The 27718-nt window shown below is 46.8% G+C and overlaps 1 protein-coding gene across 5 annotated transcripts in view; it reads left to right on the forward strand.

The window, feature by feature from the left end:
• Nucleotides 1-27718, forward strand: part of Spata13 (spermatogenesis associated 13) — a 134930-nt gene that overhangs the window by 45162 nt on the left and 62050 nt on the right. For all 5 annotated transcript variants that reach the window (XM_031361626.1, XM_031361627.1, XM_031361628.1 and 2 more), the window contains one exon: nucleotides 10510-12207. In XM_031361626.1, coding sequence (XP_031217486.1) covers nucleotides 10651-12207 — 1557 coding nt within the window. In that variant the 5' untranslated portion in view covers nucleotides 10510-10650. Of the gene's footprint in view, nucleotides 1-10509; nucleotides 12208-27718 lie in introns of those variants that run through there.

A 27718-nucleotide genomic window follows, 5' to 3' on the forward strand; every position in this document is an offset into this window, starting at 1 on the left:
GGTTATAAATAGATGTTTTAATAGTTCCAGCTCAGCTCTTGTTGAGCAAGTGCAAGCTCTTGGGTTTAGTGTAACCCAGGACACCCCCATTGTATCTCACAGTCAGGTGCAGGGAATCTGCCTCCCTCCTGTTAGGTTAATGGGGCAACGCTAGGTTTAACACAGTAGTTAATAAAGATATTTTTAGTGTAGGCTTCAGTATAAGGGCCAAGAGAAAGAGAGGTGCTCATGAATGTAAGACATACCTGAGACCATGGGTGTGGGATTTTCAAAGACGAATCGCAGAGAGCAAAACAAGCCATTGAGATGACTCACTGGGAAAAGGCGCTGGCTGCCAGGTCTGATGGATGACCTGAGTTTGATTCCTAGAACTCAGATGATAGAAAGAGAGACCTGTCTTATGCAAGTTGTCTTCTGGCCTCTTCTTCTTCACACACTCACACACACACACACACACACACACACACACACACCTTATTTGATTAAATTTTTAAAAAGAATTGAGCATTTCCTTTTTTGAGGGAAAAGTAAGCAAGAAACATATGGGCTCCTCAGGGGAGAGGCATCTGGCTCAATACCTTTGCAAGCTCATGATACTCTTTTGGTTTCTCTGACTACCTCATGTGGATTGGAATTGTTCACCTCCAAACAATATAGGACCAACAGTTTCCACCCCGATGTTTGTTTGTGTTCTGCGCTTCTGTGCAGAAATGACACATACAAGAGAAACGTGACAAGTCCGCCTTTGGACTTGCCCTGTGAGATTTCCTCCCACAATGCTGGGTAGCGGCAGCAACCACAGCTTCCACTGAGCTCTGTGACCACTCAGGACACAGGTGACGCTCCTCTAGATCAAGGATCATGTCAGTAGGATGCCAGAGTGTAGCTGAATGAGGAACAAGCATATCCTGTTTCTTTAGGTGTCCATCAGAATGTTTCTAGCTGCTGGGAGCCAGCGCTGTCTCACCTAAGAAAACACTTGGGGAAGAGTGGTGTGGTCCCTGTGCTGTTTGGGTGTCTCTCACAGGGTGAAGATGGGAGGCTTGGGTAAAGCAATGCAGGAGGAGGGTCTCCAATTAACAATAGCAGAATGATGGGGAGGAAATCAGAAGCAGACACGGAGGCATGGGAAACATGCTCACGCTGTGTTTATTAGAAGGGGCTGAGACTGAGGAGTGTTCTTTGGCAGGATTTGGTCCTTCCTGCACTCTGCTTGTTCCTAGGTCATAGAAGAAAGAGCAGGTGTCCACTAAAGACACGTCCATGCCTTGGTCCATTACCACTGTAACAGAATAGCGCAGGCTGAGAAATGACAAATGATAAAATTATATTTACCTCAGTCCCAGAGGCTTGGCAGACCAAGATGGAGGAGCAACGTCTAGAGTCTAGATTCCAGAGAATGGAGGTCTAAGTCAAGGGCTTTTGTGCTACATTCTAACATCGTGGGAGACAGAAAGAGGGAAGCAAGCAAGAGGAAGCCAAGCTTATATTCTCAGGAATGAACTTACTTCTACAATAGTGCATTCGTCTGTTTCTGAGGGCAGATCACTCGGTGTAGGGATCAGTTCTCAAAGGCATAGACACTTCCTATGTCAGTTAAGTTGCAGTGTGAGATTTGAAGGGGCTCTCTATTAGCTACTTCTTCTGTCGCTGTGACAGACACCTGGCTGAAGCACTGAGAGGGAGGAAGGGTTCTGGTTCACACTTTCAAGGGATAGAAGTTCCTCATGGTAAAGAAGCCATGATGGTAGGATGGCTGCTGTCCCAGGGAGAGGTATGAGGCAGCTAATCACATCACAGAGGTAGACAAGAAGCAGAAGGCCCCCATAATCCATTTCTGCTAGTGTGCCCTCAGTCCCAAAAGCTTCACTCTGACCCAACACAGTGCCACCAACTGAGAATTAAGTGTCCAAACACATGAGCCTGTTGGGGACCGTTCATTGTCAAACAGGGACCTTGAAACCACAGTGAGCCATGTAACTGATGTCTTGGATCCTTTGCAGAGAGGTTTCTGCATGGCCAGTACCTGAGCGGTGCCTATAAACTAACAGTATCACAGCTAAACTTATCAATAGAATGTGCTGGCTGCCCAGGGGCCCCCATGAAAGCTACTGGCCACACATCTTTATGGGGGAAAGGAATTGTGTGGCCTCAAGCCCCCTTTTTCAAGACAGAGCTGCTGAGAGAAGTAGGTGCTGGGGCCGGCCCTGAGAATCCTGTGGTAGTTTTCTTCCCTGTAACTTTCTCTTAATGAAGTTTTGTTCCAGTTCTCTCCTTCCCAGTTTTCCCTGTGGTTAGGCCCCCATTCACTCTTTGACTCAAAAGAATGAGAATGTGGCACACCGGTTGGCTGCCAGAGGCTTTATGTTTGAGCACAATGGCCCCAAGGATGGGCTAGAGACCAGAGCCTCCCCTTCTCATGAAGTGACTCTAGATACACTTCTGCCAGACCAAGGCATACCTGTGGCAGGGGGAAGGGAGAGCTGCCTACGAGTTACGGGGAGCTGGTTACCACCGGCTACAGTCATCGGTTGTGTCGTTGCATACTGTTGTCAAATGCCTCTGTAGTAAGGTCTGTGATGGGAGTTGTGACAGGCTCTGCCCATGTGTCAGTTCCAGTGGAGGAAGGCAGTTAGGTGTGACAACAGAAAGTGTTTTGGCTATAGTGTAGTGTTGATGTGGTGATCTGAGCTGCCTGGCGGCACAGGGCAGGGCAGGGCCCCTTCTGGACCTTCCTTGTCTTTTGTGGTAGAAGGACACTCTGCTGTTACCTTCCCTGAACCATGGACTTCCTTCACTCTTGGATGGAAACCAAGCAGAAAGCCGATCTCTCAAACCAGACATACATTTAATTCAAAAGCAAAGCAAACCAAGAACTCTCTGGAATGTAGAAGTGCTGGGGAAACACAGCGTACACTCCTGTAAGTGGTTGAACTCTGGCTCTATGCTGTCCTGTCCCTCTCAGGCATTTCTGTGTCAGTGGCACCATCAGTCTGAGCCTGTGAGTTCACTGGCACATAGCCCGAGTCTGAGCAGTCTGCTTCCAGCAAGCAGAGGCGATTGCTTTTGGTCCAGTGACCTTGCAAGTGCCTCCAAGATTAAGGCCACCCGCCTGGAAACGCTTTCTTTGCTCTGAATGGTGAGTGCAGGAGGCAGAGACATAGGCTCCATGGTGACTTCTGTCTTGGCATTGGTGCAAGCCTTAGGTGGCCTTGGCTGGTGGCCGCTTCAGGTTTTTTCTGCTGTCACAGAGGCAAGTAGAGGATGGGGTGAACTATGGGGACTCTAGACAAGCCACTGGACAACGTTAAATGGCCCTTTTTCAAGATTCGCTGAGCCCCTGAGTTCATATGAGGTAAAGGACGGAAGGGACAGAGCCTGTGCCTGTTCTGAGCTTTAGTGATGATGACCTGCCTGAACATACCTGCTTCTGTATCTCATACCACACCTGCCTGAGCTCCTACTTCGGGGACAGCAAGCAGATTTTCTTTAGGTTTAAAGCCTACCTTTGAAATCCCCATTTTCTTCCCTGCTTCACCAAGGAATGCAGTTTAGCCCCTATAACCTAGATAAGGAAAGCCTGGGACCATGCAGGCTTGTATGAAATTTGACACAATTATTGTATCTTATCCGGTTACCCACTATCACTTCTAATGCATGAACATTTAACTTCTGTCATTGAATATTTAAGTGAAGCCATAGCACATGGCTTCAGAAACTGCCTGTCTCCTCACATGGGATATTGCTGAGTCCCAGGTCCTCAGGTGAGCACCCCCACCCACCCTTCGCTGAGCTACTTGTGAATAGTGAGGCTGGCAAGAAGGGAGTCCTGTGAGTCTGGGGAGTAAACCACTTTGCCCCCTGGAATTAGAAACTCAAATGCATATGACGGCAGAAACATTGTAAAATGTGATAAAGTGAAAGCTGTGTAATATAGCTGTGATCTAATTGGATGGGGTGGCCTAAACTTCAACAAGGAATGAACAGAAATTTAAAAACAACAGCACCCTCTCGTCTGTAGGTTCTTTCTTATATGGAAATAGATTATTTATTTGGAATACAACCCGTTCTCAGAATACAGGGTGCTAAAATGTTGACGTCTGGCCCCTGTCTTTACCAGTGCCCCACAGCAATACTGAAATGACAGGAAGGTGAGCACTCCTTTGGGGAGGCACATAGGCTTGCCTGGCAGGAACACACGTCGTTCTGCACATCCCACAATGGAATGGCTCGTGTGTGTCAGAGGCGAAGACTCAAGCTTGCTGCTGTGAGATGCTTACATTTTAGCACTTATCTGCATGCGTTTGAGCTTCACGACTCCTTGTTCCCACAGCCATCACAGCCGGCTGTCAGAAGCTGAGTAATTTGATATTCAGACGGCACAGAATAGGCATCTGTCCTATTTGCCAAGAAATGGGAAACCTTGAAAAGCCGAAATACGATGCATGCATTTGCACGCAGCTTCCTGAAGGAAGAGGTACAGAAGGAATTAAGTCTGCTCCTGCTTCCTGCGTTCCACGTGTCAGCGAGGTGTGCTTTGACATGCAAAGGAATTAAATGCACGTTTACAAAATGAGCACACAAATCATTAACTTTGATCAATAAACTGATTACTAGTTAAAACAAAAGGCCTGGGTGTGATAGCTCATATCTGTAGTCCCAGCACTTGGGAGGCTAAGGTCTAAGGATTCTTGTGATTTGAAGCCAGCCTAAACTACATACTGAGTTTCCTGGGCAGTGTGAGATACAGTTAAGCCTTGTCTTTAAAATAACAAGTGACTGAATATTTTTGTTAGCTTAGTAATTATCAGCATTTTAAAAGTTGTTTGTAGAACAACATGCTATTGCTGTCACAACATAAACAGACATGTTTATAGCATAATTAAAACATAGTTAGGACCACCAAATTATAGAACCTTCAGTTTCATGGTTGAAAAAAAATTTCAGTAATTTCAATACTTACTGCTCTGAGACAGTTTTCATAGCATTCTCCTCTCTCTGTCTCTGTCTCTGTCTCTGTCTCTGTCTCTCTCTCTCTCTGTCTCTCTCTCCCCCTCTCCCCCTCCCCCTCTTCCTCTCCCCCCCTCCCCTGTCTCTTCCTCTGTGTGTGTGTGTGTGTGTCTGTCTGTCTATCTATATCATCCATGTATCTGTTATCTATTAATCATCTATATCTATCTTTCTGTCTATGATCTATCAGTTAGCCTGTATCATCATCACCTATCTATCATTTGTCTTATCTATCTTGGTATTTTTGAGGCAGCTTCTAGTATACAGACTAGGCTGGTCTAGAACTTGTCATATAACCTAGACTGGCCCAAACTCCAGATCCTCCTGGATCAGCTTCTTAAGTGGTAGGACTCCTTTAAACTTTTACACCTGAGGCAGTCCTTCTTGCTCTCAGTAGCCACCACTAGCATGAAACATCCTAGGGGACATAGGGCAGCTCCCATAGAAAAACCATGTGACTTCAGACTGATCTATCTGATGCATGCAGGACAAACAGTGTTATCCTCATCCTCGGTATGCCGCTCATTCACCGGTGGATGATGAAGACAGTGAAATCACACTTGATTTTTTTTTCCTTTAAAGCACTTTCAAAGTCTTCAGAGATGCCTGGAGAAAGCAGAGATGGAGCAGAATGCCTGGGCAGGGTAGTAAGCAGTAGGACCAAGGTGGTAAGCAATGGGACCATTGAGCTACACACAAGGTCTGGGAAACTAGATCCTGTGTTAGAGAGGGAGGAAGAGTTACTCAAGAGCCTCCTTACTTGAGTTAATGAAGTCAAGGCAAAGTACATGCCCATGGAACAGGCAAAGAGAACTGCCTCTAGGTGTTGCAAGCAGAGAGACTCCAACACAGGATTATGTATATCCAGCTGGGAAAGTTGGCAGATGTGCGGCTGACCCCTACACTGGAGGGAAGAAGGAGCAGTCACTTGGACCCAGAACCTGACAGAATCTGGGATGTAAGAGGAGCAGAGCCAAAGCAGAGACAGATGCCACCCACAGAGGCACTGGAGCCTCCCTCCTCCCACTCTCAGATCCCCTCCCACACTCGGTTCCCACTGACCAGACCTATCAGACGCCTTTAGTCATGGTAGCTAGGAATTGTGATCCCCTGCAGTGGGGCCAGCCTGTGCCTCGCTTGCACAAGGCCCTCAGTTTCCCGTCGTTATTGTTGTTTGCTTTAGTAAGCACCACAGAGCCTAAACAGAATGGGGCCTGGCTGGAGTGAGGTCTGGAGAGCTGCAGCCAGTGACATGGCATTTCAGTGACAGTACCATTTGCAAATCAGGAAGTACACTGGTGATAGAGTGAGGGATGGGCGGGGGTGATCTGGACTATAAGATGGGAGGGAGCCAGGGCAGACTTGTCCAGGAGGAAGGCACCTCAGGCTAGGGATAAGGTAGTGTGTTGCTCCACACCCCTGGAAGATCCATGAGCCAGGCAGTGATGGTCTCTGAGACTTGGTGGTTACAGAGACCGGGGCAGAAGGTCTGACGGTGTCTAGATTCTGGCCGATAGGTGGCAGAGCTGGACTAACTCCATGCCCACCCACTGTACTGTTCATCACTGCCAATCGTGCATCCCCACCCCACATCAAGTCAGACTCCTAGGGGATGACTGAGACCTCAGATCGTGCTGAGCCTAAAATGTAGAATGCTTTTCATTGACATGCGTACCCACTGTAAGGTAAATGTTCATCATTTGAGTTGCCAGCATCTCTCCCTTTGTGCTTCGGGCTATTATTAAGGATTTCTTGAACTCACCACTGGGTGCCACAGACAAGTACTCTGAGATGGCTAATAGGAGAGAATGTAGTGTATGAGGCATGGGTAAGCAGGACAGAATGACAATTTATGTCCTAGCCAGGACAGGGAAGGAAGGTGTAAGATGCAAAGAAAAACCTATGAATTGCCTATGACATTCCTTTCCATGATTTTTGGGTCATTTGTCTGAACAGCGCTCGAACCATTGAAATGAATAGAGATGGGCGGCTATTGCACGGCAGTCCCCAGCCTCGATGATTTTCCTACGAGCATCAGATGTGCTCCGAGGTGGTGTCCGTAAGCCCAGTAAAGCTGGTCCATACTTTTATCCCTTTAACATTTCTGGTTCTAATTGAAATTTGTTGCTTACAGCTGTTTTTTAGAGATTTCTCATTACAAGTGGGGAGAAACATTCCACTGTGAAGTTCATTCACCCCGGAGTCCAGCTTGTGGGCAACTGGATTTCACAATATTCCCATCTTGAGTTCTTTCTTGTAGTTCCCTTCATAAGCATCTCTGGCAGGGGTCCCGTGATTTATAAGGCTTGCCATGAAGCCAGTAATTGAATTGCGGCCCTTGTTAGTTAATGGGGGTCAAAGCATCAGTTCTAAATAATGCAACTTGGTGTGTTCCTGAGAGATTCTGGGAAAGCTTTTGTTCCTTCCTGTGATTTTCACTTTCCACTCTAAAGCTGTAAACAGCCATGGCCTTGTTTGGCTTGTGAACAAACAGTAAATCGTGAGCTCTCTAAACCTGGATCTAAATTTAAATGCTTTTTAAAGTAAATGCTTAACAGTGTAATAGAAAATGTAAGCATCTTCAACCTAGAAAAATAAGGGCAAGCAGCGCCTTGAGTGCGCCTTGGGTGGCTGAGGCAGGAGGATTGCTGTTCACATACAAACTAGTGAAGTCCTGTTTCAAAGTAAAAGAGTAATCAGACAAATAACAAGAAAATGTATCATTGGAAAAAGGGGCTGGGATATAGCTCAGTGATGGGGAATGTTTGTCTAGCATGTGTGGAGCCTCTAAATTTAATCATCAGTTAAAACAAAGGAAAAGATACAGAAGTTATGTCATGATCTGTCACCTAAATAAAGATACAGTCAGGAAAACCGATACAGCCTTGTATCGATAATAATCTTGAATAAGCTCCATCTCGTGGTTCTCAAACCTTAACAGCCTGAAGATTTGTTCATATTCTCACAATATCATTATGCTTTGGTAATACACGTGGCAAGGCCCCATGGAGTGGTACAGAAGGAATTCCTATAGAAAGGGACCCCAGCAGTTGGTCTTGAAGAATGATTAGATTTTATACTCAGGGTATGTAGACATCCTGCCCAATTTCCCATGATTCTCAGCACCCATTGTATTGTGCCACCCCTCCAACAGCACTATTTTGCTTGCTGTACCCAGTTTATTAAGGACGCCCCTCCCCACCCCCAGCTCTTGCCTGAGAGTTGAGACTGTTAACCTTCATTCACCTCCTCCCAGGCATACCGTGTTCCCAGCTGCCCTTTCCTCATGCCAACTTCCTTTCCCCATCCTGAACTCCTCATGGGGCCCGGCTTGCTGCTTGCACCCTCTGGAGGATCATGACATCACGAGTTGATTGATAGTCACCTCTTATTTCATAGATGGCATGAAGCACAGGTTGCTACGATGGCTTCCTGGGCATTGTGTGACAGTAGTAGGTTTAGCATCTAGGCATAGCCCCATGTCTTCCAAGGAGCATTTTCAAATGTCCCAACATGCTTCTCGGTATCCTTTGAGCCTCCAAGGTCCCCTTAACACAGGCTTTGTCTTGGGCTAAAAAGGTCTTGTGGTGCCCTCTACTGGTGTCACTAACTTCAGCCACGCTCTAAGGCGGGAATCCTGCCTTTCCCTGTGTGACTGACACAAGTCCTCGAAAGACCATTATTACCACTCAGCCTGTAGACTGGACTTAGACACTTGAGTCTGCGGTTCATTTTAGGACTCCGAGGTGTATGGAAGTAAGCGCACTCCCACATTGCTGAGGACATACAGGCAGTCTAACTGCTGGCCCTTTTCACCTCTCAAGACTCAGCTCATGTGGCTTATTCAGATGCACCCCGCGGCCCCTCCCCACCCCCACGCCTCTCACACACTGTCTTCTCCATTAAATGTGTGCACCGCAGAGGGCACAGTAGGCCATCAGTCTTCCTATTAGTCAAGTGCTGACAGGCTAAGTCAGTAGAGACGCCCACATCCTGGGTGGCATCAATCCTTTTATCTGTTTTCCCCTGGCTCTCCCTGACAATCCTTCCTCATTGGGCATGATACAGGGACCAAAGGGAAAAAAGAAAGTGGTGCGCAGGAGCAGGTAAAGCAGATTGCTCCTTCACATGGTCAAATCCAGCTTGGAAAAAAAAACCCAAAATGGTAAGCTAAATAAAATCGAACCTCAGGTTCTCTCTACAGTTTCCTCTTCCTGCCTTGACTCTTTCTTTCAGGAAAGGTCTTGACTAATATCTAAAAACAGCTGGGATTTGATTTCTCCGGGTCGGGGGTGGGGGTGCAGGAATTGAAGTCATGTGCCCAGGGTGCAGATCCCAGCTGTGCCTCTGTCTCTCTATGCATTGGTTTAACGCACCATTCTGAGAGGACCAGCACCATGGCCTCCAGACAAGTGCCCTCACCTGCCCGAGTGGCCATGCAATTGTCTGTAAAGCAGAGTGCATTCTGATAGCCCCAGACTTCTGTGAATGCACCGTGGTGCCGTAAAGCCCTCAGCCCAGAGCCCATATTTACCCTTGACCTTAATCAACAGCCTAGGAATGATGTAAGCGTTGTCTGATCGATGGCCTTTTGTGGTCTCATAATCTGAAACTCGGTTTTTAGTGTATTTATCTCAAATAGAGGGGCCATGACATTTAAGCCATCCTGTGAAGGCTGAGAAAGGCTGAGCCGGACTTGACTCATGGGAAAGGTTAAAGACGCAGTGTTCTCACTTTTGGGAAGTAGGTAGTCCTGCGGGGGAGGCTTGGGCAACAGCAGGAGGAATGGACACAGGAGTGTATAGAGGTTTGGATGTAAGGCCAGAGGGAAGAGGGTATTTTAGTCATGTGCCTGTGTCTTGAGTTTCTAGCAGCCCTGGGTGTTTCGTCACATCACTCTGTGGGCAGGTATCTTGAGTTTCTAGCAGCCCTGGGTGTTTCGTCACATCACTCTGTGGGCAGGTAGAACTTTTCTGCACACAGCCTTTCCTGCAGCTTCTCAGGCTTGGTGTATTGGGCCCTGAGTCCCTGTAATGCTGTAAGGCTCTCTCTTAGTTTTCCTTAGACACCTGGCCTCTGTCAGAACTCCCGGGAGTCCACTAACTGAGGCCCCTGCTCATACAGGCTGGTGTTTCAGTACGCATGTTTGGAAGTTGCTGTGGGGTTGATGCTTGATAATAAAAGACCCCTTCCGTCCACACAAAGAATAAGACCTCACCATTTGTCTTCCAACATCTTCTTGGGGTTTCAGGATTTCTCTGTCGTGTTCAATGTACATCCCTAGCTGTCTTTTTCCTTTCTTCTTTTAGGAATATATATTTGCATGCCTTCCATTCTTGCTTTGATGAGAAGTAAATTTTAGAGTTAATTCTCCATGAACCAGCCTTGCCCTGGAGCTTGCAGTTTTTCTTCTATTAGCAGTTGTTAGCTGGAACGATCAGCCTCTATAGTCCCTCCTTGGGGACAATGGTTAAATGCCTGCTTTGTTTTGTGCTGCAGGCAGTCGCTGTGACTACGGATCCAGATGCAGACAGCAGATGTGAAAGCCAGGCTGCTGTCCTTGGAGATGAAGGTCTGGAGCTGGGACCCCCAGTTACCGGTGTGAATGGGGGTTTGAACCAGGCTGCCTACCCCAAGAACATGACAACAGCCCAGGATGGCCATGGGCAAGGTGCCACAGCTACTTGTTCAGCCTCCAACCCGAAGGCCCCCAAAATGGTAACATCCTCAGCATGTCAGAATGGAGGCTGCAAAAGCAGCCCCAGCAGTGATCCCGAAGCCGGGGAAACCAGGCTCAGCCCTTCCAAGCTGGTACGGCTCTTCTCTGGTAGTCGGAAAAGGATGAATTCGAACTCTGAGAGGCCTCGCTCGGTGGTTCTTGTGGGGAATTCCTCCACATGGAATGCCCTGGCCTCCTTCCGTAAAATGGGCTCTTTTAAAAAACTAAAATCTTCTGTCCTTCAAGGAATTCAGAACCGAGAGGGGGCAGAAGTTTCTAAGGAAGAGCCAACAGGAGACCCAGGTAGGGCTGCTCCCAATGGCACCATTGCCGTCCTGGGAAAGGGCAGGTGTACATCCTTGGGCCCTGTAGGAGATGGCGCCGGGTCCGACTGCTCAGACCCTGAGGACACGGAGGATGCCTTCCAGAGGAGCACACACCGTTCGCGCAGCATCCGCAGGGCCTATGGCCTGGGCCGCATCAGCCTGCTGGACCTGGGGCGGCAGCCAGTGCCGGAGTCTGCTGTGTGTGAGATCCAAGTGCGCGACCCCGAGCCCAGCAGGGCTGTGCCTCTACCGCGCAGAAGCAAGAGCATCGACAGCTTGAGCGTCCTGAAGAGCTCCTTCAAGCGAAAGTCTGCATCCAACCTCACGGAACTGCAGGGTGACAGGCAGGTTCCCCCCAGGACCCTGAGCAGCTTCTTCACAGACTCAGAGAAGCAGGGTGGCACAGAGAGAAGAACCAGACGCTGGAGGAGCCCCATCCGGGCCAAGGACTTCGACCGAGTCCTAAGACTGGTGAGCAATGTGAAGGATGCAGCCTGGAAGAGGGAGGCCCCCAGGAGTGCAGACCCTAGCCCTGGTTCCGGTCTGGGGGATGCGAACCCGCTCCTTGCGCCACGAAGCAAGCTACACGATGACTACTCACGCCGTACCAGCAGCAGCGTGGAGCCAGACGCCAGGCGTGGCGGCCCTTTGTCCTCACCCTGTATTCCTCCTGCACCATGCACCGCTGCGCCCTACGCAGCTCCAGAACCCCACCTAGATGTGGACACAGCAGTATTCCCCCTGGAAACTAAAAGTGCTGAGCCACTGGGAAGTGATGGGCCTCGTGCCAGCAGTCCCTCACCAATCCCCACAGACCCAGAAGGGTTGAGCCAGGCCTCTAGTGAGGCACATCCTGGCAGCCAGCATCCCTTGGACCCCGTGCAGCTTCCCACTCCTCTGAGGCCCACCACACCCAAGCCCCAAAGCCCTCAGAGCCCAGGGAGCACTAAGTGCCCCAGTAGTCTAAGTGCGCTGTCCGTCAGTTCAGCGGACAGTGAGGAACGGACTGAGGAAGCTGTGCACAGTCAGCCAGGACCCCTGTCCCTCCAGGATACTGTCCTCACCGCTGGTGATGTGGGGGGAGAAAGCGGTGGCAGCTGTTTTTTCACGAATCTCGATGGAGCCACCCATCCAGAAGAGAGGAAGGAAGAGGTAAGGGGTCCGGGTAGAGTCCCTGTGGTGGGTGACAGTGTGGGAGGGGCGTTTGTCTACTATTTGCTTTGCCATTCACCCAGAGATTTCCAAAGGCTGCTGGTTCTGTCCGTGCCAACTGGTTGTATTAAGTTTTATCAGAGATGGGAGTTATTGGCTTTGCTTGCCTGGGTCTGGATGGGCCTCCCTGCCAGGTGTTTACTTGGCACATGTAAGGTTCCTGGTTAGTTCCCCCCCCCCCAGCAACACACCCCCAGCACCACGCCATCCCAAAAGGTAACTTTTTTATCCCATTTAAAATTGAATTGCAACTAAATATGATCCCTTGATGTAGTGTTTGCCACACCATTCCTGAAAGAGGTATTTCTTGAGTCTCTCCTGTGTGCTGCTAGGTCCTGGGAATTAATGTTGACCATTAGGGTTTCTCAGAGTTTTTCACATTTGGGAAGAATTTTATTACCCCACGCCCCCACCCCCGTATCACCCGTGTAGGTTAAATTGTTGCTGTTACCTTCTCAACAGAGCCCTGGTGAATGCGGTTCTTTGTGTTAGAGAACATTACGTGTCTTGAGTCTTTTATTTCCTAGGAATGAATTAGAACTGTGCTTCTCAGCACCTGTCAAGCCCAGGGAGATGCTTCTCCTAAGAGATTTTAATGATAGCCATTGTACTTATTTTTAGGGCAGAGCTCCAAGCAGCTCGTGGATCGAGTCAGCGCATAGCTGTCAGAGCTGCAAGCGCAGAGCTCCTTTCACATCCTGTCAAGCAGCCAGACAGTCTTACTCCACTGTGCAAGTCTCACTTTATAAGAACATTCAGTAATATCACCTTACATAGCTAAAAGACAGAAGCGTAGCCGCGTGTGCCTGTTGTAAATGTTCTTTGCATAAATTTCTAGACCGAGTTACAGCTGTGAATTGGTGCTTGCAGTAGGAAATTACTCCTTAGCCAACGTTCCCTCCCACTCAGCCCTGGAGAGCCAGTGGATAAACGATTGCACAGTTGGGTTTGCAAACAAGCCAGGGCAGCCTGTGGTCTTGCTGTTATAAATTTACTGAGATGATGCTCTGTAGCCCAGGCTACCCTCAAAGTCACACTCCAGAGTGCTGGGATTATTGGTGTGTACCACACTTCCATGGCTGGCAAATATCTATTTGCGGACTCTGGGCCAGAGCCCCAGTCTGTCTGTCTGTCTGCCAGAGCTTTCCAGTATTGACGATGATTTGCTCATTTGCATTCTTTTGTTTTGTTTTGTTTTTTATTTTGTTTTTCAAGACAGGGTTTCCTCTATGCAGCCCTGGCTGTCCTGGAACTCACTCAGTAGACCAGGCTGGCCTCAAACTCAGAAATCTGCCTGCTTCTGCCTCCCAAGTGCTGGGATTAAAGGCGTGTGCCACCACTGCCCAGCACATTCTTAAAAAAAGAACTGTGGATCCCTTGCAGGAGACAGGCAGCACCGGGAAGCAGTTCCAACTCTGCTGACTTGGCCTTTTTTTTTTTTTTTTTAATCAGCCAAAGGTTTTACTCAGTTCTAACCATGCTCCGTCAGTTTTGCATCTGTAGTATAAAATGCCCAGGCCGCTGGCTGGGTGTGCTTATACACATGTATGAGCTTACTGCCTGGGAGGTGGAGGCAAAGAGAACTGAACTCGACACCGTTCTGTGATAAAGCATGACTGTCTCAACCCAGTTCTATTTCATTGTAGGTTGTACTGCCTTAGATAAAAGACTGGACAGTCCTTCTGGTTTGGCCCTCTGACAAGGATAGCCTATCACGGCAGGAGTCCATGTGAGAGTGACAAGCCGTATCTCAAGATTTGAGACAGAAAGAGAGAGGGTTGGTAAGATCACAGGGTCCCCATCAAGGACATTTCCCAAGGGAGCTGACTTCCACTGGGGTCCCCAGCAAGTCCCATGGCACCCACTAATACCTTCACTCCAGAGACTGAACTTTAATCTTGGAACTTTGAAGGAGATGGACCATCCAAACTCGCCTTGGCGAGGCGTTCACTCTGCAGACACTCTGCAGTTTGATGCCTCCGTGTTTGATGCCCCATTACCCTAGGTAAGGATCTTTATAGCCTCACAGGTTCTGCACGTTAAACGTAGGAGGCTGAGCCTGAAGAGTGCTTCCGTCCTATACTGAGAGTGGTCTCTCGGACTGTATAAACCCTGTCTGGAGGGAGAGGCAGGAGGATGAGAAGTTTAAGGTAATCATCAGGTCCACGCTTGGCTACATGGAACCCTGTAGCAAAGCAAAACAAAACACAAAATAATTTTGTGAAAAATTTTAACTTCTTAACTCAATAACTGTGAAAAGGAGGAAATGCTGCTGTCATTTGCAAAACATGGCCTTGTCCTGCCACCTGGTGGCGATTCTTGGTATAGCACAGTGCTGGGTTGGGCAGGACCCTAAAAATCTTTCCTTTTAAAAATGCTATTCAGAAGCAGAGTGTGCTTGCACAGTTTGTAACCTCAGCACTCAAGATGCATAGGCAAGAGGATTTCGAGTTCAAGGCACCCCTGAGCTACATATTAAGTTCTGTCTCAGAAAGATGCATACGCACGCATGCACGCATACATGCAGAGTTCAAGGCCCAAGGCTGCCACTCTGTGGTACAGTTCTTGCCTAGCTCTTGCCAGGCCATGAATTCCATCCTTGCATTCGAGCGATAAATGCTATTTGGAATTTTTCTGTTAATAGTGTTCCTCATTTTCTAGAAAGGTGCAGGAGTCATACATAGTATAGAGGGTTTTTTTTACAGTTTTAATAAACTTTATTAAATTTCCATTGATCCATATGCAAAATAATTTGTTTACAATTTGAACTTAGCCTATGAAATGGTGTCTAACTCAGTAAAGGGAGGGGCTGAGAGACAGCAGTTGTACATACAGCTACTAACAAATATATCAATTAAAAAAACCTCAATGGTTGGGTTTGAGGAAGGAGTCAACGTTAACCCCTTTAACATCTCTAGCATAAAAAACCGATCTGACTTGGGATTGGGAAGTCAGAGACCTAAAGAACAATCCCCACCCCATCCCACCCACCCCACCTCCCCAGTTAGTGAATGTTTCATGTTCCATTGGGTTTGCTAGTTCCAGGAACCTCAAAACAAACTTAGTCCCAGGCATCCCTGACAACAGAATGTGGAGCTTTCAAAAAATGTTTTAACGATAAACAAGCTAGGCTTGTTTGATAGTATTATTTGCATGCCATCCAGTACTTAAATTGCTTGTACTCCACCTGAGTCCTTGGGGCCAGGGTCGGTGAACCATCATTTTCAGGCACTTGTATCTGGTGATCACATCCATAACCCAGTCAGAAAATTAATAGTAAGCATTCACTGAGTACCGACGAACATGAAGTCCTTAATCCCAAACTTTACTGTAGAGATTGGAAGTCACAAGGAGGAGATGTGAAAAGGGTTAGAAAGATGGCTTTCCCGTTAGGAATGCTTGCTAAGCAATCAGGAAGACTGGAGTTCAGATCTCAGCCCTAGTGTAGCAAGCTCTGTGCCCCATGCAGGCCTCAGCTCCTATTCGGGTGGACGGGGAAGATTGTTAGGGCTTGATGGGGAACAGAACCAAGAAAATAAGAGCTTCACGTTCAGGGAGAGAGCTCGTGACAGAGTGACAGCAGAGAAGAGCAGATGCCCTCTTGTGGCCTCTGAATATGCAGGTACACACAGTCAGGAGGCTGAGCTAAAAAGCCCGAGGCCAGGTTGGACTATTAGCAAAATACTATCGAAAAAAAAAAGACCAAAATAAAAAGATTCTTTGGTTTCAACGGATGGTAGCAAGAATCATGCAGCTTTTTAATATATAAATTAATTTCGATATACATGCAAGAATAATCCATAGGGATAGTGAAGTCCAACACACTTATTTTCATACTTCACTATAAACAACAACAAAAATAACTGAAAATGTATAGGGAAACCGTGAGGTTCTCAACATAATAGTGGCAAATTCAAATTAGAAAGGATCCTTGCACTCTGTAGGCTGCTCTGCCTGCCTTTGTACATGGTTGAATATGTTTCTTGAAGAATGCCATCCCTTCAGTGGTCTTCCAGTTCTGATGTTAGGTCTTCCAGCAAAAATAACATTAGAGTTGGTGTTTTCCATCTCCTATCCTTTGTAGGACTGGATTTATGGAAAGATATTGTATAAATTTGGTCTTGTCATGGAATGTCTTGGTTTCTCCATGTATGGTAATTGAGAGTTTTGCTGGGTATAGTAGCCTGGGCTGGCATTTGTGTTCTCTTAGGGTCTGTATGACATCTGCCCAGGATTTTCTAGCTTTCATAGTCTCTGGTGAGAAGTCTGGTGTAATTCTGATAGGCCCGCCTTTATATGTTACTTGACCTTTTTCTCTTACTGCTTTTAATATTCTTTCTTTGTTTAGTGCATTTGGTGTTTTGATTATTATTATGTGATGGGAGGAATTTCTTTTCTGGTCCAGTCTATTTGGAGTTCTGTAGGCTTCCCTTTCTTTAGTTTAGGGAAGTTTTCTTCTATAATTTTGTTCAAGATATTTACTGGCCCTTTAAGGTGGGAATCTTCTCTCTCTTCTATACCTATTATCCTTAGGTTTCATCTTCTCATTGTGTCCTGGATTTCCTGAATGTTTTGGGTTAGGTGCTTTTTGCACTTTGCATTTTCTTTGACAATTGTGTCAGTGTTTTCTATGGTGTCTTCTGCCCCTGAGATTCCCTCTTCTATCTCTTGTATTCTGTTGATGATGCTTGCATCTATGACTCCTTATCTATTTGCTAGGTTTTCTAACTCCAGAGTTCTCTCCCTTTGTGATTTCTTTATTGTTTCTATTTCCATTTTTAGATCTTGGATAGTCTTGTTCATTTCCTTTGCCTTTTTTATTGTGTTTTGTAATTCTTTAAGGGATTTTTGTGTTTCCTCTTTTAAGGTCTTCTAGCTGTTTACCTATGTTCTCCTGTATTTCTTTAAGGGAGTTATTTATGTCCTTCTTAAAGTCCTCTATCACCATCATGAGAAGTGATTTTTAGATCCAAATCTTGCTTTTCCGGCGTGATGGTGTATCCAGGACTTGCTGTGGTAGCAGATTTGGGTTCTGATGATGCTACATAATCTTGGTTTCTGTTGCTTATGTTCTCATGCTTGCCCCCCACCATCTGATTATCTCTAGTGCTACCTGCCCTCACTATATTGCCTGTCCTTCCTGTGATCCTGGTTGTGTCAGAACGCCTCAGAGCTTGGCTGTCTCTATGCAGTTTAGAGTATTAATACAGAATTTCTGAAAGGGGTATTTATTGTCTTTCTACCTGTCTACAGTATAGAGTCATTGGGTGTAAGAAATGAGCACCAGCTGTGAGCCTATCCCAGGCCCTGTGGTAAGTCTTTTGTAAATGCTTCTAGTTTGGTGGGACTCTGGCTGTGCTTCTCAGAAGACACTAGTTAGGGATCTGGGCAAACTAGGAAGTCTTGAACTTCTGGCGTCTCAGTTGTCTCTAGAGTAGGGATACTTATGTTAAACACTATGTTTATCTAGCATCTTATCATTTTCAACATTGTTATTTTAAGTATGTGTTTTTGTCTATATATGCTTGTTTGTGTACCATGTGTATGCCTGGTACGAGAGGAAGCAGAAGAGAATGTTAGATCTCCTGGAGCTGGAGTTATAGATGGTTGTGAGTTGCCATATGGTGCTAGACATCTAACTGGGGTCCTCTGGTCCTCTGTAAGAGCAGCAAGTGCTCTTAACCACTGAACCATCTCTACAGCCTCTATCCCTCAAATCTTTTTGTATGTAACACTGCATTATAGTTTTACAAGAAGTTGAGAAATTCTTCAAATGATTTGATTGATTTCCCATTAAAAGACAGCATCTTATTCATCATCGACTGCCCTTGAACTCACCATAAAACCTTGAACTTCTGACCCTCCACCTCCCCCTCCCAAGTGCTGAGATAACAGATGTGGACCACTGAGCTAGTTTATGTAGTGCCAGTGATCAAACCATTCCTACAAAGCAAGCACTCTACTGCTACCACCCCAGTCCTTTTGAGAGTTGAGTCCCAGGGTACCCTTACAGTGGTGTGTTCTACTCAGAGGTGGCACCAAGCCCAGTATGGTTTGAATCTACCAGGTGCAAGAGAATGAAGTTGAGTAAAGCCCAGTAAGGCATACACGTGACACCGGGATGTGTGTGAGAATTATCTGACATGGGATAAGTCCCACAAAAGGCACAAAGAACGGATAAAGAAGAGTTGTGGTTCTCAACCATGTGTGCCCATAGGTCCTGAGGGAGAACACTTCCCACCCATGCTGGGTGTGATCTCCAGAGCTGTATAAGCCCAGTGTAGTGTCACCCGTTCTGCACTGCCACCCCTCTCTGCCAGGGGTAGAGACAAGAGAGCCAGAGAGAGGTTTAAGGTAATCTTGAGTTTACCTTAAACCAAGGCCACACTTGACTGAGAGGAGGTGGGTTCTGGGAGCTGTCATAGCCCAGACAGGTTATGCAGATCTATGATAGTGCGAAGAACATGGTGTAGCCTCGTTTGGTTTGATGTACAACAACCCAGGTTAAGATGCCAGGTCAACCACAGTCCCCGTCTGTGTGCAGAGAATCTGTGTTACCCGGTGAACAGCAAGGAGCCAGGAATGTGTGTGAACAGGGAGACAAGCCAGGCTCACCACTCTGGGGAAGACACTTAGAAGGAAAGAGGCCAGAAGGAAGATTTATATCAAAAAGCCTGAAGGCGATGAGGTGAGGCAGGCAACAGTGGACAGGAGCTAAAGACGGAGCCTGAGGGGGAAGAACACCTAAGCGCTGGTCACGTACTCCTGGCTGTGAACACCTGCTGTGTGCCAGATGGAGGGGAGGGGGTTTCCGCTGTTTGTTTACTACAAAAGCCATCACTATCCTCAAAATGAGGATGCGGTGCCAGCTGTTAGCATGGCAGCACTTGTAAAGCTAGGCTAGAAGGATCACTGAATTTGAGGTCAGCAACAGGGTGAGGCTTTAACCTGGGGCTGACCAATCCCTTACACAGGCTGCTGTGAAGGTCAGCAAAGTAGCACAGGCGTTCAGAACTCGCATATGACGATGCCAGGTGACTAAACTGCTGTGCTTGGGTGACAGCAGATGGCCTAGCTAACTCTTGTGCAGCTGTTTGGGTGGCGAGATGGAAGATACGGTTGGTTGATCAATGGGTCTGGATGTGATTAGGAAGGACCCGGCTTGGAGCTGTGGACTTGGGCCTCACCCTGTAGGCATTGAAGGTTCAAGGGAGAATCCGAGCAGGTATAGCAGCGGGGACCCGTGAAGTTGGGGTTGACTGGTTCAGCCTTGTAGAGGAGCGGTAGCCCTCCTGAGTCTATTCCACAGGTCATGAGGCCTGCACTTAGGGGAGGAGGGCGTGGACTGCAAAGCCCTTTAGCATTTCTCTGTGCAGTGAGTCACTGTGAGTGTTTCTGGGGCAGAGGATCAGTGGTGCTCGGTGGGGCAGAGGATTGGTGGTGCTCGGTGCCACGTGGGAAGCACTTTGCCTTTGGATGCCACCCATTAAACAAGCCACAAAGTTCAGGCCTGGAAGCGAAAGGAATGGCTTCTTTAGCACTACAAGGACCCTGCTGCTAAAATAGAGTGCCCCTCCCACTCAGAGAGATAGAGTCATCTAACAGGGAAACAGTAAATTCAGGTCAGTTCTCCGCTTGACTGAATGACCGCAGGGGCTGCTGCTTCTGTGTCGTTCAGTGGAGGTGCAAGAGACCCTGGCACAGTTTTAGGCACCTGGCAAGTCCTGAGGTGTTGCTTCTGGGAGGTTTCAATGGCTTAGACATTATGTCACACAGCCATTCCCACAACCAGGAAGATGATATTACATCTACAGAAATGTAGCTGGGCATGTATGAAGCTCTGGGTTCAATCTCCAGCACCTATAAACCAGGCCTGGAAGTGCATGCCTGAAATTCTATTACATGGGAGGTGATCTGTTGCTACATAGTGAGTTCAAGACCAGCCTGGACTATATAAGACCCCATAAAAAGAAGAAAGGAAGGAAGGGAGGGAGGGAAGGAGGGAGAGAGGGAGAGAGGAAGGCAGGCAGGCAGGCGGCCGGGCTGGTTGATGAGACAACCACTAAGTAGGTGTAGGCACGTGTCATCAAGCCTAACGGCCTGGGTTCTAAACCCCAGAACCCTTATGGTGGAAGGAGAGAACCAATCTCCACTACTCCTCTAACCTCTACACTTTGGCCACAAGCACACATGTACATACACACACACACACACACACACACACACACACACACACACACACACACAGGGGGGGGGGGGGGAGGGAGAGGGAGAAGGAGAGGGAGAGAGAGAGAGGAGAAAAGAAAGAAAGAAAGTTAATTTTTAAAATTAGTGTTTAAAAAGAAAAGGGGAGAGGTGAGGGAGAAACTTGGTGATTCCAGAAAATCTGCTCAAGATTAATTTAGCCACTTTACAGAGGTATAATAGGAAGCTTACAGCTTGATGACTTTTAGGAAATGGGCAACTGCTGTAACAGCCCCGTTAAGGGCCGTTACCTTCCTCACACTTCCCCAGGCCTGTTTAGAGTCAGTGTGTGCTCACAGCCTGGAAGGGGCACCTGCTGATTGGCTTTGCATCTCTGTGTGGTTGTAGTTCTTTGCCTTAGCCACTGGCCAACACGGCTACTGTAAGTTTGCGTAGGTTTTCTTTTCTTTTTTGTTTTGTTTTGTCTTGGTGTTTTGTTTGTCTTTCAGTCAGGGCTTCACCTGATAGCCTGAGCTGGCTAGAACTTGATCTCTAGATCAGGTTGGCCTCGGACTCGCAGAGACCCACCAGCTTTTGCCTTCCTAGTGCAGGGATTAAATGCATGTGCCACCATGCCAGGCTGTGCTTTTTAAGTGAACATTTGGTGATTCTTATAAATCTGTGGACTAAGGGAGCAATCATGTGACGTGTTATTTTTTGAAACCAATGTTTTTCGATGGCAGATTGTCCTGAGTGTTGACATGTGTCATAGCAGGTTTCATGTTTTAGTTCTTTATTCCTCTTTAGCTAAATAGTAAGTAGATCACATCTTGTTTATGCATTTGTGGTCACACACTAGTGAGACAGAGGTAAGAGGATGTCTGTAAGTTCAAGGCCAGCTTGGGGCTATGTATTCAAACCTGCAAATAAAACAAGCAAAAGTGTTGGACCTTTGTAGAGATGCAGAACCAGCAGGGATACGGAAGTGATGCACTCTGGAATGGCTGCTTCAGGGATGGAGGTGGAGTCCCATCGACTGCCATGGCAGGATGGAGACCCAACAGGCTACTGATGCATTTCAGTCTAAGTTTGAAGACCTGAGAACAGAGCAGAGATGTGAAAGCTGCTGTCAGGCCCAGGTTGATGAGCCAAACTAGTGTCAGATATGAGATTAATGACCCTACTCAGTGAGGAGTGCCCTGATCCTGGGCTCTGTGGAACAGATGGAGTCGGCCTATATCTAATCACGGTGAGAGTGGATCTTTTTACTTGACCCATTGACTCCAATGCTGACTGGAAACACCCTCACAGAAACACCTAGAATCATTGCTTTATTGACTACCGGGGCACCTCCAGGCCAATCAAAGGGCCATATATTGTTAGCCACCACAGATGAATGCAGACATGTATTCCTGCTCTGTCCTGTCTCATTGTCACGCCTTCTGGAGTATTAAAATCTCATGATTCTTTCCTCCCAGTTCTGAACATTGAGCCCAGGCCTCTGAGAATGCTAAGCAAGCACTTTCGCTGAGCTCCACCCACCGCCACGCTTCCTAGGGCTCCTGAGTCTTGTCTCACGAGATAGCCCCTCTAGGTAACTCAGGCCGTCCATGAACTTACAGTCCCCTTGCCCTAGCTTGCTGAGTGCTGGGATTACTGGTCTGCGCTATCACATCTTCCTTGGGTGTGGTTTCTTTTCTTTTTCTTTTTTTTTTTTTTTAAGGGTGTTTAATGTGTACCACAGCGTGTTTGTGGTGCTGGGGACGAGTCGTGGGAGGAGTCAGTTCTCTCCTTCCACTGTTAAGGTTCCCAGGAAGGACCTCGGTCGGTCAGGTGCGTGGCAGCAGGCTCCTTTGTGCCAGCTTACATTTGTGTCGTCCTAATAGGCCTTCACCTATGCTCCCCTTTATTTCTTCTTTTGGGGGATGGGTAGAAAAAATCCAGAGTGCAAAGGGAACTGAACCTGGCAGTGCATGCCCAGTAACCCCAGCACCCCAGGCTGAGGCAAGAAGATGGCTCTCCATTTTAGGACAGCCTGGTTTATGCATGAAGATTCCGCTCTTCAGCACCCCACCCCCCAAAAAAGGAAAAAAGAAAACAAGAAAGGGGTTGTTTGCAGATTAGACTTTCAGACCTTGAGTCCTTGTGAAGTGGCCCCTTATTTGTATAATGGAGTCAATTTCCAAATCAAACAGTCTTTTCAAAAGTTGTTTCCACCCGCCCAGAGAAGTTCCCTGTTACTCCACACAAAGGCCATCTTTTTATGGTGACAGGCTTGGTAGTTCTGATGGACCCTCAGGGTCTAAGGCATGTTGACACAGGCAAGAGGCTCATGGGAGGCCAGCCTGGGCTACATAGTTCCAGGCCAGCCTGAGCTACACGTGAGACCCTGTCTCAGGGGATTAAAAAAAAAAAAGCCTTCTAAGATTCTCTCTAAAAGCTGAAATCTGAAGAAAAGCCGGTGTGCACGTGGTTGTCAGGCTTCCTGTGGCTTATATCTAGGTAAAATGTCATCAAAGAGGACTTGCCTCTTGAGAACTCTAGGGGCAAGGTGGTGAGCACCTGCAGTCCTCAAACTTGGGAAGACAAGGCAGGAGGATCACTTGAGTCCATGTGTCCTAGGCTAACTTGGAAGCATAGGGGAGACCTCGCTTCTTAAAAAAACCACTTAAAAAACCTCAGGGAGTTGGGGTGGGGGACAGCAGGGGCAGAGGAATCAAAACCACACAGCTACTTTACAAAGCACATCCTCATTCCCACCTCTTAGCGTTTACCCTGACTTACCGAGTAAATGTTCTAATCTGCTGCGTGGATACTGTGCAGCCACCATAGCGAGGTAACAGGCTGTGTCTGTTGCCTGTCCCACTGTATGTTCCTTTCATTATCTGTTTCATTTTGTGGGACAGGGCCCTTGAACTCCCCATCTTCCTGACATCCATCCTTTTGGGGGGGGAGAACAGATGAGTATTTGCTATGTTGCTCAGGCTAGCCTCAAGCACCTGGTTCCAGTGTCCTTCCTGCCCCAGCCTCCTGACTCACTGGGACCACTTTTGACTACTCCAGGCCACTGGACTCAGCCTAAGAAGTATTTAATTTTTCATTCTTGAAACTTTTTTTTTTAATTATTTCTTTACTTTGCTGGTAAGTGGTTGGAATTAAAAAGTGTTTTTAATCACTGAATGGAGTTACTATTTTCTCTTCCCAATCTGGGGGATCAAATCAAAGGCCGATTGCTAGCCATGCTCTTTCCCCAGTGTAGACAATTAATGTTAGCAGTAGCAGTAATAAACTTTCAGGTACCTATTATTAATAAACTATTAACCATTCTTTTTTTCTTTTATTGGATATTTTATTTATTTACATTTCAAATATTATCCCCTTACTGTTAACCATTCTAACACTTATGAGAGATTAGTATTCGAGTGCTTTGTCTAACACACGCCCGAGCCTCAGCCCTGAATATATAAGATAAGCACATTAGTGTGAACTGTCGTCAGAGGATTTTGACAGTTTCCTCTCAATTAGTGGCTTGTTTAATTTGGGGCTAGAAAGCCATAATAAGCCTTTACTGAAATCTTAAAATAAGAAAAGTCAATTTCAGTATTCTTTTCTAAGGGAAATTCTAGATGCTAGCTAAGAAATGTTCTAGCACTTATGTTTTTGTTGCCAATTTTCTCTTTCTAAGCTTTTCCTGTGATAAGATCAGAATGGAGACTCCTTTCTGGCTGGCAAGGTGACAGATGGGCCATCTGCCTATGTCTGCTGTGGTTATCAGACAATATCAGACAGTTTATTAGTTTGTTTGTTTGTCTGTTTGTTTTGAGAGGGGGGAAGGGTCCTCCTGAATAGCCCAGGTCAGCCTTGTCCTCTCCACCCTCGTGTCTCTACCCCATGGGTCTTAAGTCCTACTGATGTCTCTGCCCTTGCTTTGAACTCTGAAAAATTGTCATTCAACTGGGATGTTAGAAGTTCATATTTAATATCCTAGGACATATATGTAAAGCTCACACAAATGCACACCAGTGCATGTTGCTCAGGCTAGTTTCAAACTTCTTGTTGATTGTGACAACAGACAGTTACCATCCCATGAGTCTGGAGGCCTCAAGTTCAAAGTCACAGAGTGTCAGAATCCAGTCTCTGCAAGGCTTTACCTTCTCCAGCTTCTGGTAGAAGTGATATATGTGAAAGCTTGTTAATGTGTCACTCCTTGTCTGGGAATCGAACTCACTTGTTAGAATGCCTGCTTAGCACTATGTAAATCCCCCAAATTGGGAGGCAGAAATATCAAAGTTCAAGGTCATTTTCAGCTTCGGGTCAAGACTGCAGCTACTTGACCTACATAAAAACCCTGTGTCCAGATAGATAAATCAACACCAGTCTCTATTCCATCCATAAGTAGCTTGCTTCCTTTGTGTTTGTATCCAGATTTTCCTTAGCTTACAAAGTCAGCCATTGGCTTGGAACTCACTTAATCCAGGGTGAGCCCATTTGAAGGTGATCACTCTGCGAAGCACACTGGCAGGTAATCAGTGTGGTTAGGAGTCCATCTGTCTCGGGGCACTTGCCAGCTAACCCTGTGCACAGGGTTACTGCTTCTGAAGAGATGTTATCATACCAGGTTCCTTTAAGCATTTAGTTTTAATCTCCAGTTAATAATTCATAGAAATTCCTTTCACAGAAATGTTTCAAGGAAGCAATTTGACCCAAAGCTGAAATGATATTAGTCTGTATAAGTCTTTCCTTTTTGGAGCTGAAAAAAAAGAAATCCTGTATAGGAAGAAAACACTGCTCACTGACCAGGAAAGCCATTTTACAAGAGTTCAGAAAAGCAAGAGTTAAAAGGGCAGTCCCCAGAGTGCAAGGTCTGTTTACAAAGGTTTATGGCTTGGGTGTGACTTGGTGGTTCAAGCCTCTGGGACTTGGACACACGTGAGTTGAGCCTGCTGGACTGGACCAGGGCCCTGATCACAGCTTTTAGAAGACCCGAACTCCGGAACACATGGATGTGGTCAACTGCCTGTTCTTCCAGTGTGTCTGTGGGCCACCCCTGCCCATGCCTAAATCTCAGGTAGGTTTCAGCCTGCAGGGAAGGATGTTTGCTGGAGTATATGTTTAAAGTTCTAAGAAGGGGCCTGTTAATCTACAGTCTTTGCAGTGAACCTGGGCAGTATTTTAGAAGCACAGACATTTTGCTGAAAAAAAAAATAATAATAAAAATGTAGTTTAGAATAGTGCACCTATGAGCAGAGCCCTTGCCTGGCATGCTTGGGTTTGTCCGTATGCACCCAAGTCCACGTTGGCTTTGGAAGGGACCTGCTGTCTTGGCTGAGGAGCAGCATTTGAATGTGAGCTCAGACCCAGGCTTCTCTGCTGAGTCTCCTAAAACGAATGTTTCAACTTCATGTGATATTTTACAACTAGATTTTGAGGTCCCCAAGCCACTTTGGTGCCTTTTGGAGGGTGCCACCCGCCTCTGGCATCTTCAGAGGAACTGTGCAAACACTGAAGTCCGGTTGCCGCGGATTTCACTTTTTCTGCCTGTATTCAGACAGTAGCTGGCACAGAGGCACGGCCGGAACACATGCAGGGCTACTTTGCCTGTGCCTACCGTGCCCAGCCCCGGTCACTTCCTGGTATATTTCTTTATTTTTGGCATCAGTAAGAAAATACAAGCAGCATGTTACATAAGCACGAAGCAGCTTCTAGCCATTAAACAAAACAACTGTGTTTTTAATGTTTGTGGGTAGTGAGATTACTCTATGCCTCTGGCTTTGTTTTGCTCACTTCTGTGTCTCTGACCCTTTTTAAATGGCCTTATATAAATGGATTTATGCATACTGTGGGTTTGAGTTGCCTATGTCATTCAAGGTAGTAATTTGCTTCAGTCCCCCATAATAATCTGATTTTCATAAATTCAGAAAACAATGTTAACTTTATGATCTTTCTCTTTTTCCCATGATGATGTTAGGAAGGATTAAAACATATATATCGCCTCCTGGGAGTGTGCTAAGTTCACAGAAAAATTCCTCTAGTGAGGCGGTGAGGATCTGAAGTGGGAAGGGAAGGAAGTTGAGTGGGAATGAGTCTTTTATGAGAAATAGGCCAGTAGGAGGGTAACCCAGGAAAACCAGGGTTCTGGTCCTCCCCCTCCTCAGCAGGGTAAGAAAATAGGATTGGGAGGAGGCCTTAGGGCCTTGGAAGTCACAGGGGAGACTGTTGCAGCCAGGTAAGAATGAAAAGGCTGATCCTTAGAGCGTCTCTACATTCCAGTATAGCGTGACTTTCTCAAACACACCAGTGGTATAATTAATAACACGAGACCTCTGTTATGGTTTAAAGCTTAGGCCTTTTGCTTGAGCAGTCTCCCAGCTAGCTCATCTAACTTACCCTGACTGTCTAGCCTACAGTCCACCATGTGGCTAGCTCTATCCTGTTCTCCGCCTGCTACGATACACGTCTGTTCTTTGCCATGTCAGCTCTTGAATCTCCCACGTCTCTTTCTTTGCCCTGCGTCCTCCTCTCTCTGGAAGTTCTGCCCCTTTACTTCCTGCCCAAGCTTTTGGCCTCAGCTCTTTACTATATACAGTCAGTAGCGAGACAACCTCTGATACATTATAGATAACATTCCGTCACCTGTTCTAGGCAGGCAAGGAAGGACAAGCATTTACACATAGAAAACCCAGGGATGAGCCATAGGAATGGCCATATCAGAATCCCGCCAGCACTCAGCTCCCTGCCAGTACAGAGTTAACGATTGAACATACACTGGTGCACGTCACACAAAGTAAGAAAAGGTCACGCCAACATTCTAGCTGCTGTGTTAGCACAGGCTTTCTTGGTTGATGAGCTGTACGTATCTATGGGATCTAGTATTTTAATTTGATACACATATACTATATCTTGTTTTTTTATGAGTTGTGTGTCTCACTGTGTTACTCAGAGCAGCCTTAAACTCTGGTATAATCTTAGTGAACACTCAAACATGCCAGATTGGAAATTAAACAAGCCTCCATTCAAGCCTCTTTTGTTACTGGCATGAGCTTTCTCTTCCTGGGCCTCCCCCATTTAACTTCCTTCTGGCCCAGACTATCTCATGGACAGAGTGGGGCCAGACTGCCTCTGATTACTGTCAGCCTTTAGCCACCCACTGCCTGCTCTGCTGCCATCTCTGGCTTCCTGTGTAGTCTTTTTCTGCCTACTCAGCATATCCGAGCGTCCTCCCGCAACCTGTGGCTTCATACCCTGTTTGATTTGTGTTTTTTTTTTT

The sequence above is a fragment of the Mastomys coucha genome, unplaced genomic scaffold (genome assembly GCF_008632895.1).
Source record: "Mastomys coucha isolate ucsf_1 unplaced genomic scaffold, UCSF_Mcou_1 pScaffold9, whole genome shotgun sequence".
Lineage (NCBI taxonomy): Eukaryota > Metazoa > Chordata > Mammalia > Rodentia > Muridae > Mastomys > Mastomys coucha.